The sequence below is a fragment of the Ascidia mentula genome, chromosome 5 (genome assembly GCF_947561715.1).
Source record: "Ascidia mentula chromosome 5, kaAscMent1.1, whole genome shotgun sequence".
Classification (NCBI taxonomy): Eukaryota; Metazoa; Chordata; class Ascidiacea; order Phlebobranchia; family Ascidiidae; genus Ascidia; species Ascidia mentula.
Window position 1 is genome coordinate 13,710,789 of NC_138570.1, and position 13,820 is coordinate 13,724,608.

The 13,820-nt window shown below is 37.4% G+C and overlaps 2 protein-coding genes across 6 annotated transcripts; one reads left to right on the top strand and one right to left on the bottom strand.

Moving 5' to 3' along the window:
• The first annotated feature begins 2,093 nt into the window (after positions 1–2,093).
• Positions 2,094–7,130, top strand: LOC145902054 (tRNA selenocysteine 1-associated protein 1-like). Of its 5 annotated transcripts, XM_082989902.1 has the most exons (10): positions 2,246–2,262; positions 2,436–2,518; positions 2,604–2,707; positions 2,779–2,890; positions 3,311–3,363; positions 3,600–3,731; positions 4,766–4,885; positions 5,867–6,002; positions 6,215–6,389; positions 6,707–7,130. In XM_082989902.1, the coding sequence occupies exons 4-10, from the start codon at positions 2,792–2,794 to the stop codon at positions 6,850–6,852; spliced, it is 861 nt and encodes a 286-aa protein (XP_082846028.1). In that variant the 5' UTR covers positions 2,246–2,262; positions 2,436–2,518; positions 2,604–2,707; positions 2,779–2,791; the 3' UTR covers positions 6,853–7,130. The 5 variants fall into 5 exon arrangements, with proteins under 5 accessions (XP_082846026.1, XP_082846027.1, XP_082846024.1 ...); XM_082989900.1 differs by lacking the exon at positions 2,604–2,707 and having other exon boundaries at positions 2,094–2,262; XM_082989901.1 differs by having other exon boundaries at positions 2,196–2,262; positions 2,436–2,707.
• A 4,017-nt stretch (positions 7,131–11,147) lies between these two features.
• Positions 11,148–12,806, bottom strand: LOC145903763 (uncharacterized). Its single transcript, XM_082991900.1, has 4 exons — positions 12,601–12,806; positions 11,881–12,018; positions 11,693–11,817; positions 11,148–11,484 (listed from the first exon to the last, which is right to left on the bottom strand). Exons 1-4 carry the CDS (start codon positions 12,781–12,783, stop codon positions 11,277–11,279), a joined length of 654 nt encoding a protein of 217 aa, XP_082848026.1. The 5' UTR covers positions 12,784–12,806; the 3' UTR covers positions 11,148–11,276.
• Between the last annotated feature and the right edge of the window lie 1,014 nt (positions 12,807–13,820).

Sequence of the window (13,820 nt, forward strand, 5' to 3'; positions counted from 1 at the left end):
AAAAGAAATTATCGCTTCCTTTGTAAAGTCCAGTTGCTGCATAGGCTCGTTGTTCGAAAAGCGAACTCGAAAATCGTTCGACTTTGAAAATCTGACACGGTGTTGCTGTTTGCATTGCATGGGTATAGGCCCTATATATGTTCGATTAGCGACTTATTGTTCCATTTTACCAAGGATAACATGATTTTGATTATCTAATGGTATATTATAGGTTACACGTTACAGATACACTGTAATTTGCCTGGCATCGCCTCTGATGAAGAAGCGTGCTGTACAGTGGCTTTTGTGTCAGTCAAGTTTAAGACCGCATTTAGTATTTTTATCAAAAAAGTTTCGCCCGCGGGGAATGTCCGTCTTGTAATTCCTTGTCATAGAGAAACTCGGTTACGTCACAAGGCAACCGGTGATGCATTGGGGTCAAATTTATGGTTGAATGAGCAGGGAGTCACGTACTGTTGCCTGAGCGATTTTCAGCGTGTTCGGTGCAGTTTTAGCGCATTTTTGCCCTTCTTAGTCAGCTAATCATTTGGTGCTGGGTGCTGTGAAAAAGGCATTTCGCCCCCTGGTCGAACAATATTTGAGCTAAATAGACAGCAAAAAATGTAAGTTGGTTTTGCGAAAAAGTGAATCACAAAACTTCATCCAATTTGCAATTTAATGTTGGCCCCAACCAGTGGTGGGATTCAAATTTTTTGTCAGCTGGTCCAATCACAAAAGTCATATTTTTTTGCAGTCGGTTCTGTTACAAAAATTGACAGTAACCAGTAATGCTAACCGGTTCGCTGATCTCATAAAATTTCGTTAGACTATGAAACCGGCTGAATCCAACCACTGGCCCCAACCCTTTTCTACGCAATGGCAAAAAAATTGTCGCAGGAAATGGGACTGTTTTTGCTATCCTATAGGGCAGTGCTTTTCAACCTGTGGGACCATCCGCACTGGTGCGGATAAGAAAATATATTGTGCGGATGGGTAACATGGTGCGGATGACAATCGTCTAATAAATGCGCTTTTTGGCTCAAGAATTTTTCATATTTGGTTACGTACACTCGCTTCAAGAAGCAACGCTGACCCTTCCCCTTTATTCGTCGGTTTCCAATCGTATAAATTTCGTAACGTTCAAGAAAGGGCAGTTTATCATGCCGCCTGGTTAGTATTAGTTATGTATATCCTGGGGCTCGCAAACATTTTATGCCCTTGGTCGCATTGTGCAGATAAAACTTTCGTGCCAAAGAAAAGTGCGGATAGAATTTAAAAAGGTTGAAAAGCACTGCTATAAGACAAAAGATCCACCCGAAGGCTCCTCAGATCCTTGCTGTGTTTTGTCCGATGCAGCTGCAATCAATTTTTTTTCTCTTTGAATTATACTATCTTCATGGGAAACCGATCACAGGAATTGTTGTGGGCAAAAAAGCAAATCACTCAGTATGGGTATTAATGCTGATGGGTTTCAAAACTTGATTTTGGGGATTAAATACTGATAAGTAAATCCAACTTTGCCCAGTCAGCAACTAAAAATATTGCACATAAATAATTTTTTAAGATTTTCGTCAGAAGACCTTACACGAACATTTCCATAACATAGGCTACCTAGAAGAAAGCAAGTCCGCAACAAAATAACACCTTTGTTATGTTTTTTACGGCCTATCCTATAACGTCAGCAAATGTCGCATGGTCGGCAAACGGAGGCAACCCTAGTAATGTGTTTAATTTTACGTTCCTAAAAGAAGTTACTTTACTGAAAGAAAGCAAATTGTTGTGTAGGCTATAAAAACAATTTACAAATTTGACTTCGTATGTGGATCTCTATTAAACTTGGAACCAAGCCTATTTTTCTCAGAAAAAATCCGTGTATTTTTGATTTTTTTCGCAATTTGCACTGCTAAAATTAAAAAAAATCTTTGCTAAATTTAAAGTAAGCATCGCACTAAGAAGCAGCAGTATCTGGCCGCTCGGCCCGCACGGCCCGCACGGCCCACATTATTTGACTTTGAGGGATCCCGATAAACTAAAAGAAATATTCTCTGGCTCCACCATACGATTTAAATGACGTCATGCTGTGGCCATCATTCTTTTCGCTTGTTTATTATTTGGTAACGTGCTGAAGTTTTTACTTATGTGGAAGTTGATCTGTTTTAATCGTTAAGAATAAACCGTTTTCTTGTCCAGTTTAGCTTGAAGCCAAGTCCGGTCGTTTCATTCTTTTCTTGAAGTTGCAGTTCATCTACAAAAACAATGTCCAAGTCGTTGTGGATGGGCGACGTACGTAGAACGTCATTATGCAAATTTTTTTTCAATTAGTAGTGAACAAAATACATCAAAGAGAAACAAATTGTCTATCCCATGTTGTATTTGTTTTGTGTTATATTGTTTAAAGTTTGTGTTTTTCTTTTTGCTTTTGCTTACAAGTGAAACATTTATCAATAATTTTGCAGCTGGAGCCATACATGGACGAATCATTTGTTAATCAATCATTCCAACATATTAGTCAACCCAGTGGTGTGAAAATTATTCGAAGGTAACTGAAATTAGTATTTTGCCCAAATGCAAGTTAACCAACTGGAATTTTTGCAATTTATAATTTTCTAACCTTACCCAATCAGGTCTATTTTGCTTAAAAACCTGATGATCAGCAGTTAAACAGTTTAAACCATTAATCGACATGCCAGCTGTCCTGGGCAAAAGAGAGCAGTATAATTTGAAACAGGTTTACTGTTATGTGGATAATTTTGTTTTGCATTGCTTTAGTTGTGTTTTACCACTGTGCTTTTCTTACAGAAAAGATACAGGAATGCCTGCTGGTTATTGCTTTGTTGAGTTTGCAACAGAGTCTGAAGCAGAAAGAGTGTTGAAGTTGGTCAACGGCACCAACATTCCCAACTCCAGTCCCGTTAGTATTGTCACTTGCTTTTATCGTTAATTTGAAATATTTTTTACGTTTATATGCAGCGCTGATAGTTTATTGAGTGAAGAACAAAGGGAAATTTAGTTCTGAAGAGAATCACTGGGAGATAGAAGAAATTTTGTTCTTTATGTTTTTACATGCAAATGCATTAAAATTATCCAAAACTTTTTGTGGACCTATTTTGTCATATATACATTGAAATTTTGACTTACATTGTCATATAAGTAATGTGTATGCAATATGTCTGTACATGTATTGCACCCCCTTTGGCTTTATGTCACAAAACTGCAACTTTAAAGGCTTGAGGCCAGCAGTGATATGTGAGTATTTAAAATGCAATACTGCTTCACCATTGCTTACTTTCTGTTGACATGTAAATAATATATGTTTCATGTATCGTTTCAGACCAAGCGTTTTCGTCTTAACCGATCACAAGCTGGCAAAAATTGGGACATTGGGTATGAATCTTAATATGGTTAATGTCATGGAAGTTAAGATACTGTTCATGACTTTAACATGAAGATTGTAGTGCATCACATGGCTTAGTAGAAGTTTATCACAATAAAAAAATTTTTGTGATAGTTTAGTCCAGTGTGAAGAAAAATGACATTTTTTTGTAAGTTTGCAGCTTCCTAAAATATGTTTGTGTTAATGGTTATATATGTGTTCCAAGTTTAATTACATTCATTCTTAGGCCTTCCTTTTCTATATTTGTTGGTGATCTCGATGCATCTGTGACAGATGACAAGCTAGAAGATTTCTTCCTCAAGCGATATCGATCTGTAAAGGGAGCCAAAATCATGTATGAAGAAGGTGGCGTGTCAAGGTGATATATATTTCTAAACTGTAAAAACTTACAGTACTTATGCAGTGGCGGATCTAGAAAAAATGTAAGGGGGGTGTTCGGTTCTGGTACCTAATTAATGAAGTCGTTAGATGCGGTTAAAAATTTTTTCGGACATTTATCATGCAAATTCCGCTTTGAAAAACAGGTAGCGCATTACAGTAGTTAAGCCAAATATCGAACAACTCCGGCGAAAGACAAGACTTTTTAGCTGGTTTTGTGCATGTGCGCATGTCCAGTTTAACGAAAAACGCGAAAACAAACCCTATATTACGTAACAATGCGATTTTATCTGTATCCTCGACGAGTATAATTGTGGTGGAATGGTTTTTAGACTGTGCCTACTAAAACAAATCTGTAATGGTCTGTAGGACGTGGTCTTGCACCACCAAATACAAATCGATGTTTCAGCAGGTGATAATTTGCAAAATATATTTTAAAAACAGACGAAATACAAAATACTTTAGCTACATATATTTTGGTGCAATTTTGTGAAACAATTATAACTCTTACAGAGTGCGGCTTCTGTATAGAAATTGTAGCAGAAATGAATAAACTTATAACTTCGCACTTTCGAAAATGGTATTGTTGACAAGTTATTGACCAACGGCTCAACAAACGATTGTTTCATAAGCGGTCATCGCCGCGTGAATGCAGCACGCGACCGAGAAACAAAGAAACAGCGGAGACGAACACTTGACCGTAGTGTTCGTCCCTGTGTAGCGGGAAATTAACCACACTTTCACACTCCACAAAACAATGTGCCAAAATGCTGAGGGGGGTGTTCTGACACCAACCCCCCCCCTAGATCCGCCAGGTATATATGTGAGAACATTGCCTCTATTCTGTATTGGTGTAAAGGAACTGCCTGATAAAATACACAGTCACAAAGCCAATACAGTTAAGGTTTGCATATATTATATATGTATATATACTTCTATGTAAATTTCTGGTCCTCAACATTAGAGCCAAAGAAATTGTAATTATTGTTTTTTTACGATAAAGTGTCATTGCAGGGGTTATGGGTTTGTCAGATTCAGCGATGAGGCAGAACAAAAACGAGCTCTAATTGAAATGCAAGGTGCAAAAGGATTGGGAGGAAAACAAATCCGTGTCAGTGTGGCCACTCCAAAAGGGTAAGTCCAATGTGGTTATACATTTGGGTCGGGTAATAACAGTACATCTTTGCTTTTCGATGTTTAGTTTGTTTGTCTTGTTGTATGGTTTGTTTCTTTAAATAAATAATACTTGGTTTGGTATGTAGCAAAACTAGTTGGTCACATGGTAATAATAAAAAAATTAATAACAAATTTTTTATATCAGTCTTCCGTTATACGGGTATATTATCTTTCCACTACACATGCAGTGCAACAGTTTGGTCCAAAGATTTGTTCTCTTCGATAACGTTTTTGTTTAGCTTAATGATGCACCGAAACAGCATTTTTTTTTATTCGACCGAAACCGAATATTCAGCAAAAGTTGCCGAATAAATTCAGTCAAACAAATCGAAATTAATTTTGGTATCTATCTCTTCATACGCAATAAATTCAAACAAAACATCTGCTGGATTGGCCCAATTTGGATCTAATCCTATCATACAGCCTTTTGTTGACACTAAAAATATAACCTTGACTGCTGTACCAGGTGCTTAAAAAAATAAACAAATAAAGCAAACACATTCGTGCAGTTTGAACAATGATTCGAATCGTTACATGCAGTAAAAAAGTTTCAGCCGAAACCGGATAATTATTAAAATCTTATTTAGGGCTGAATAAATTCGGCAAACCGAACTTTTGGTGCATTCCTAGTGTAGCTTATATTCCAATTATGCAAATACAGCAGCTCTTCACTGACCTAATTTCCATATGTGTGCATTCTATGTCTGCAAAGCATTGGAAATGTTTTCATAAAAATTTATAATGGTTTGCATAGAACAACACCATAACAAATTGATTTTGATATACATGTGAGAGAAGAATGTTACATAAGAAAGTTAGAATGCTGCATTGCTTGCTAAGTCATGGTTAAACTGTTTCTATTCAAAGTATGTAAAAAGAAATTAATTTCTTATTTCTTTGCACATCTATGCAACATTATTGTGTATAATTTTCTTGCAGGAAGCTGGCTTCTACACCAACTGCCCCAACAGCTACTGAGCAACTGGAAGCTTTGCAGTACAACCAACAGATGATGCAGCAGTATGCCGACCAATATCAATACTACCAACAGTATTACAATTACTACAACTACCCTGTTAGTACCAAATATAAGTTTACTGCTGTGCTGGTTAATAATTTAATTTGACAGCTGACATACAAACTTACTTGGGCCAAGAATTAAATTTCCCAGCAGGGTGCCCAGATTTTCTGAGGTTTATGTTTTATTAATTGCAATTTTATAAACAGGGTTGCTATGCTGAGCTTATTTTCATGTTTAGTGCTTATCAATCTTATCGTATTTTTTAGCAATACAATTACAATCAGCAGCAGCAGCAGCAGCAGCAGCAGCAGCAGCAACAACAGACTACAACTGCACAAGCATACCAACAACAACAACAACAGCAGGCTACACAACAACTTGTGGAACATTATACTTCCACTGATCATTACCAAGCAAGTCGTCAACAAGACAAACTTGAAGGTGATTTTCCAACAAGGATTCAGTTTGCTTTGGTGCATGGTTCCTTGTTATTGTGTTGTTTATTGCTCTCAATATATCATACATATAATTATTTCTGATTTTGTTCCTAAAATTACAACCTTCCTGCAATTATCTTATTGGGTCCCTCCAAGTAGTTGTTTGTTGGAATGTAAACCAGCAACAGCAATGACATAAAAAATATGTATTGCCACAGGGTAAAAGTATAACCTTTGTGTTAAAATGTGGCCTTCATTCCCAAAAACCTTTGGTATTTTATTGGGATGAACGTTGGTAATTGTGTTTTTTTTGCCTCTTAGATCCTAATCCAGTGATAGACATCGATGCTGAAAACGATTCCTACTTCCGCGACCACAGCTCCATTATTGACGAGGTGCTTGGTAACCACTGGCAACCACTTGACTCTCTGACCTCAAAACTACCAGATCTTACTCCAGTTACATGAGCTGGTGGTTTGTAACCAACAAACTAATTGATTGTTTTATTCTTGTGTTTTGGGCGATCTGTGGATAAATGGCCTCTGCATCAATAGCTGATAAGGAAACCAACTTTCGTACGTTTAGTCCTTATTTTTATTCTACAACCTCAAGACATGTGTGTATTTGGAACATTGCCAGAGTTGGCGAGCACAATTTTTTTTGATGTTGTGATTCGTAAAACCTGTCGCGAATGTTGGGTTTCCTGTTCGTTGCTGCGCTGCCTTAATACACGATATGAATTTTTCGTTTGTATAAAAACGTTTGAAGTGAAATCTGAAATTTTCTTGTTTTGTATCCCAAGCACTGAAACTGGTAAGAAGTAACAATGAGAATTGTTTGGTAACTGCGTTATTGGGCTAAGTAAGAATTTTGTCTTGAATAAGCGAAAGAGACCAACGTTTTGTAAAACCAAGTTTGGAAAAACTACGTAACTGTAGTAGTCCAGTCCAGTGATTTAAAAAAATGCTTTTCATCTGTTCTGATTAGGTTGAACTTATCATGGTTCTGATTTTACTTGCAATTCAATTTCGGGTTTTGTGGAAAGAGTTCAGTCTATATTTCTCAGCTTCCAATTATTGTCGGTTATCAGCCAACGTGCCAATATTCGCATATAAATCGCCACCATAGACATACTCCACTGTAAGTTGCAGTAAGTTGACCTTGTTACACTGCAAGATGCCTGAATGTATTTACAAACATGCAAAGAAAAGCGTGTGTTTTAACCAATATTGAAGTGTAGGCTACGCGTATAATCCCGGACGGTTCGAAAAGTTTGTGACGTGTTCCGAATTGGAATTTCTCCGGCTAATTGAAGTACTGTTGTATAAACCCGGTAGTTGATTTCATAAAGGCAGTTTTTGTTGGTCAAATTGGGTTTGGTGTAGCGTGGTCCAACATATTGCAGGGCCGTATTGTAAAACAAAGGGATTTCAGCGTTGTTTTCCTTGAAATAACTACATTAAAGTTTGTCAGTAGTCTTTTGTTGTCATGGCAACTTGTCATTTAAAGCAAAGAGCTAGAGTTCTCTTTTCGTTGGCTGGCTTAGTTAGTAGTCAGTTTTTGGCTTAGTTAGTAGTAAACATCTGAAAGCTCATTTTAGTTATACATTAAGTATGGCCGGTTGTGAAAAAGGAAAGTGGAAGACTAGTTGTTCTATAATATCGTACATATTGCTGACTCAACAGCAAACAGGATGTCTCACAAAAGGGGTTTACAGATGTTGTGGCCCACCAATATCTCTATTAGTGGGGACAAAAATATCAAAAAATGGCAAATGAATTTATGTTAAGACTGAAAAATTTATACTATGAAGTATCGGTGCGCTACAAACCTATAAAACATGCACCAAGCAGCCCATCTATTTTTGCTGAAGGACTTTGGCAAAAAAGGCGTTTAAATGTTCGGGCAAAGCGACATCATATTTAGCTAGATACAGCGAATAAGTTGAGTGTTGTAACCAATTCACATTGTTAGCCTTCAATCACACGATAAACATATCTGACATTCAGTGGAGAGTATATGCCACTCATGAAGCGCTAGTCAAATACTGCCAAAACTCCCTGTCTGCACGAAATCCAGAAGCAACTTTGACACCGGATCAACAACGAATTGAAAACTTTGATGAGCTTCAAGGTACTTCAGGTTGCGTATGTTCTTCTCTTGCTGGTGATTTGGCAAATTGCCAATTTTTAAATTAGTTGGTCAGGAAAAGCGATTCACGCTAGAAAAACACACGAGCAAGAAAAGATTTGACAGATAGGCTTTTGAATGAAAATGATAAAGAAAGTGATGTCTTATGTATGTGCGAAAACATACTGAACAACTTGGGACACTGGAAAGAAAACACCGGTAAATGAATCGAAGCGTATTCAGATAGAGAAACTGTTTGTGAAGTTTATGACCGCAAACAAAATACCGACAAGACGTTGGAGAGATGACGATCGCTGTGGTTATTACAGGTGGGTGATAATATGGTGTCATACATTGTAGGGAAACTATATTGAAGATTTATGGAATATAAAATCAAACACGAGCTTTGTGTTTTCCACTGAAACTTAAATTATTATAGTTAGTGTGATTACTGGAAATAGTTAATGTCCCATACTTATGTAGCGCAAAAGAACTTGCCCACTTGTTTGCGTTTCATTTTCAAGTTGCACGCTTTTGTTATATCACGTATTCTTTTACGCCACGTTCTTTTTCACCTTTTGTTATTTCACCTTCCACCTGTTCATTTAAATGTTTTGTGTTGATTTATATTTTTATGAACGAAGTGTCTCGAACGCACCAGTCACCGCACGTTGATTATATAGCGCACACAGAGGTATCTAAATACAAGGACGATAAAGCTGCTCTTGTTTTGAATACTTGACATTTTAAAAAGGTTAAAAATTCATTTTGGCATCATTTATTTATTTTTAATTATTCAAACACAACAGTGTTCATTGTCAGCGACTTCCTGAATGAGAGACTTGGTCCATGGTATAGACCAGTGTATCCCAACGTTTTTATAATCACGTACCATCTACCAGTTTTTTCTGTATTATTGCGTTGTACCAACTATCTGGTTCCTAGCCGAAATATCAAGTAAAATACCATTTAATGTGCATAAGTATGTGCATATTCAATTGTGCAGACTTCAAAAGTCAATTTGTATATTACTGTAAATTTTGTTTGTTTTATCACATGCAACTTTATACAGGATCCAAAATGAGCTCGCATACCACATAAAAGGCTCTTTTATATCGCTGATGGTACGCGCAACTCAGGTTGAGAACCACTGGTATAAACAGATCCAACAAGCCGATCTTAAACGAGATAGCAAACAATCGTATAATTGCAGCAAACCGAGAAGGGGAATACAGTGATGTAATTATTAACAGAGTCGTCAGGCTGCTGTTACTCATTCACCATTGTTACCTTGTTACTGTTTTTTTCATCATTTTTTATTAATTTTTAATATGTTGCTCCTTCAGTCTGCATCTCAGAAAAAAATGCACCTTGCACGCCATCAGTCTAAATAATTTAAATAATCTAAATAATAAAATGGTTCATGGCCACAAAGGTTGGAAAGCACTGCTTCAGTGCATCATTCATACATTTATATCTTATGCATCAAACGCAACAGTACATTGTCCATTAAAAGTGCAAAAAAAATTACTAAATCTACGCCAACATATATTGATATTCACGGCATACAGTACCCTGTTCCCAAAAGTCATTGGCCAAAAGTTGGTAGCTGATGTGATCCGAAAAGCAACAAACCATTAATAACTTTACTAAAGGAATTTGCAGTGGTGAATGGGACCATTGCAACTGTTCCATGTATTGTAACATACGTCACAGAAAGCAGTGCTTGTATTGCGTAATGTTTTGCGTGTGTAACATACGTCACAGAAACCAGTGCTTGTATTGATTCTATTTGCTGGCATCATAACAACGTTGTATTGAAAGTTGTAATGTACCGTCGTAATGAAAAAGATAACAGAAATGAATACAATTATTCGGGAAGAGATCTTGGTTCTGGGTGCTTTATAGAACGGGGCAGAAGCAGGTTTAACCATCAAAGAGACTCAATAACCGCTCAGGCCATCGAGACCCTGTTAAATATCTCTGAGACCCTTAGAGTTATTTACAGTATCATGTTTGGTTTTCGCCCTGTTTTGTTATCAAATAATTGTCAATTGTTAATTTTAAAAATCTCTTTTGAGTGTTTTTCAACCCATCAATATATGTACATTGTGCCAGTCAACCCAATGTATGTAATAGGCCTACATATTTTTAAAGCCAAGGAATTACTATCGAATCATCAATTTTATTTGCTTCAGTGCAGCAAATAATTGCAGCATTCCATGGGTAAATTGTAGTTTAATGGTGTTTAGTTTAGTCATTTGTATGGAAATGAAACAAGGGGAAATATACATTACATTAATTCTATCAAATCAATTGCAGTTAAAAAAAGTCTTATTCTATGTATTTTGGTGTAGTAGTAACTGAAATGATAATTTAAAACTTTTGATTTGTGTTATTAGCATGTTAAAATTGTCGGTGAAGATTTGATGCCTTGTCATGTAGAAATTTAAATTAAATACTATCGTCGTTTCATATCTTACAGATGAGTGGATACGCGGGTTTTGCATATAAAGCGGTAGCTTTTATTGCGAGCAACTAAATCAGACTAAAAACGTCACGCGCGAATGCACTTCAAACGCCAGGATGAAACAGTGGAATAAATATGTTGGTTTTGGTTCGCTTTGTTCGGTCAAAATGCTTGTAGAGTTCCCCTTCATTGGATACAAGTTGGTAATATAATGTCTCAATTAGATATTAACATGTTGATGGTAGACGCAATTACCAAAGGTTAAGTCTGATTTTGCAGCATCAACAACAATTACTCAAGACACATAAGTTTCGCCGATCTATGTGGATCCGGAGTGTTTCTGAAAATTTGCTCCCCACAAATAGGATCCACATACTGAGTGTAATCAACTTCCTTGATCATTTTGGCTCCCAATTTTGTCAGTGCTCGCGCGGTAAATGCTGATGTACATGTAATGAAGTAATACTTGCATCCATCCTGTCTTGAGATCTCCATTCGTCTAAAATGCATTGAAACATCGGATAATTGTCACGCGAGACTTGAACTATGCCTGCTGCTATACACCAGTCGAAGAACACGACCCCAGAAAAAGTTGAGGATGATAAATAATTGAAAACATGTGTAGTTTGTTGTTTCGAATATTATTTAAAAGTGTTGTCACCTTTCTCAAAGTATTTTACTGACTATATCACTTTTGCTCTGCTTACTTTTGGTAAAGCGCCCCCGCGATTCCAAGTCTAGCAAACTTCGACTTAATGCACACAATAAGTCCGCATATGTATTGAAATGAACCACCGTGCGATTTGATTTCATCAGTAAATGTTCCAAGAAACTGCAACAAGACACCTCGATGTGAAATGAAAATATTGTAGTGCAACAAGCCTATAAATATTACCCGAAGTATTTGTGACATTTTTGGAGGCATTTTTACATCCGGTTGCTCAAAATCGTGACCATAGACAATGCAGATTCCACATATTTCTCCACTTTCTTCGTCGTATGCACAAAGTGCAGGACGTAGAAGAAAATAATCCTGTGAGTAAACACAAGAAGCTCTAAAAAATTGTGAACGGCCTACTGCAAAACTGATGTTGTAAAGGCATTTTACCGCGTAAGACTTGAATCACATGATAAACCTAACGCATCTAGCTCAACAAATCTTATATACAGGCAGGGGTGACTTTGAAAGTAGCGATTGCCCATCCCTATAGTAAAAGCCATAGCACTAAAATAAACGCTGGTGTCAGACAAAAGGGTCGTCTAAATATTGATTTTCGGTCATCGCGCAAGCGTGTTGTCTGGCGCCCCAAATCGCCATTAATGCGTCATAATGGGTTTAAAATCATAATCGACCCCAACGACGCTGGAGAAAGTTCTTCGAACCGACTCTGCTAACAGATTTTGACCCTTTTTGTGTGGCACATGGTCTAAACTAGATTGACAGCATGTAGGCCTACACATGCGCCAACCGGCACTCAATAGTTAATCATTAATAACCAAATGCACTGCACAAAAATATGCTGCCTTATACGCCGGATATGCAGTTCTCCCGTAGCTTGTGGTCAATGCCCCAAACACAGTGGGCAAATTTTATTAGGAAATTGTTTTTTATTACCCGAACTAAATTAACAAGTGAAGACACGTCTTCCTCTGTGATTTGCATACCGATGGATATCGGTTCTTTTGGACAAAACTCCTCTCTTACGATCCGACAAATTTCTAGGATATCTGCGTCGGTTGTTAGTCTCCAACATATACATCTCTTCGATTTACTCAAGTTAAGAACTTGTCTGCACATTACGGCTTAAGTAGATTTTTTGTAACTGCCTGAAATGGAAATCAGTTGGACCAAAATTGAACAGAGTTTTGAACAAAACAATCTGTTTCGGTTGCCAACAATCAGCTGATAATCAGTGTATTTCCTTTACCATAATCTCTGCTTATTGCATCTCACTATATGCGTCGTCTTGAAGGTGGGTTTCCACAAGCACAACACGCGGCACTCCCAAAGAACAACAAATTTGCTCTCCTAAGCAAAAGGCTTGTCAAATTGCGCAGATTATGATGTCATAAAGCGCTATAATGTGGCTGTACACTAAATGCGTTCGTGGTTCTGCAAGACAACGCACGTTTAAAAATCCACGTTTTCCTTGACTTTCAAACGCAAAAAAATCTCACGAGACTGCAAATTTTACGTGTGTGTCTGTAGTTGTGTTCATTTTCAGCCTACAAAAGACTTCATTGACCTAGTTACTAAGCTGCGCAGACATTGGTGCTAATCCACGTGGAATCGCATTCAGTGTACAACCACCTTAAATCGCAAATGTATGCAATGTCGATGCATTATTGTTTGCACACCTTGTAAAATCCAGGTGTGTAAATATGGCCTGCGGCAGTAGCAACTACACAGCGAAGTACCTCTCTAATCGGTAAAGTGGCAAACGTGTTGCTGATCACCTCCTTTTGATTTCATTATACTTGCAACTTGCCCATACTTGAAATCTCTTTGCACTGTCGCTGCAGTGTGCACACAAATGCACATCATTTTCTACAGTAAGCCAGCATATATGCTCCGCTGTTGGACCGTGAAAATTAACAGACCATAACGAGGGAGCTCTACAAACATACTTGCTCTCGCGAACAGCCAAGATACTCCAGCCCATAACTTTTTTTACATTCGTCGAAGCTTTAAACGCGCAACTTGCAAATATGTTTTAACAGATGTCAGAAATTGGTGGCAACCATCTAAATTTATAATGTGCAAGTGTTTAAACCAACTCCTTGCGTGCTTCCAGTAATAGCCGATAGGCGTTATCTCAGCAGTGGTGAGAGAAC

What these genes read in the sequence shown, in the direction of transcription:
- LOC145903763 (XM_082991900.1), bottom strand. Translation starts at nt 12,783, where the DNA reads ATGTGCAGACAAGTTCTTAACTTGAGTAAATCGAAGAGATGTATATGT. An exon ending in AAATGTCACAAATACTTCGG is followed by an intron (nt 11,818 to 11,880) that starts GTAATATTTATA and finishes GTCTTGTTGCAG; the next exon opens with TTTCTTGGAACATTTACTGA. An exon ending in GCGGGGGCGCTTTACCAAAA is followed by an intron (nt 11,485 to 11,692) that starts GTAAGCAGAGCA and finishes AATGCATTTTAG; the next exon opens with ACGAATGGAGATCTCAAGAC.
- LOC145902054 (XM_082989898.1), top strand. Translation starts at nt 2,663, where the DNA reads ATGCCAGCTGTCCTGGGCAAAAGAGAGCAGTATAATTTGAAACAGGTT. An exon ending in ACATTCCCAACTCCAGTCCC is followed by an intron (nt 2,891 to 3,310) that starts GTTAGTATTGTC and finishes GTATCGTTTCAG; the next exon opens with ACCAAGCGTTTTCGTCTTAA. An exon ending in TCAACAAGACAAACTTGAAG is followed by an intron (nt 6,390 to 6,706) that starts GTGATTTTCCAA and finishes TTTGCCTCTTAG; the next exon opens with ATCCTAATCCAGTGATAGAC.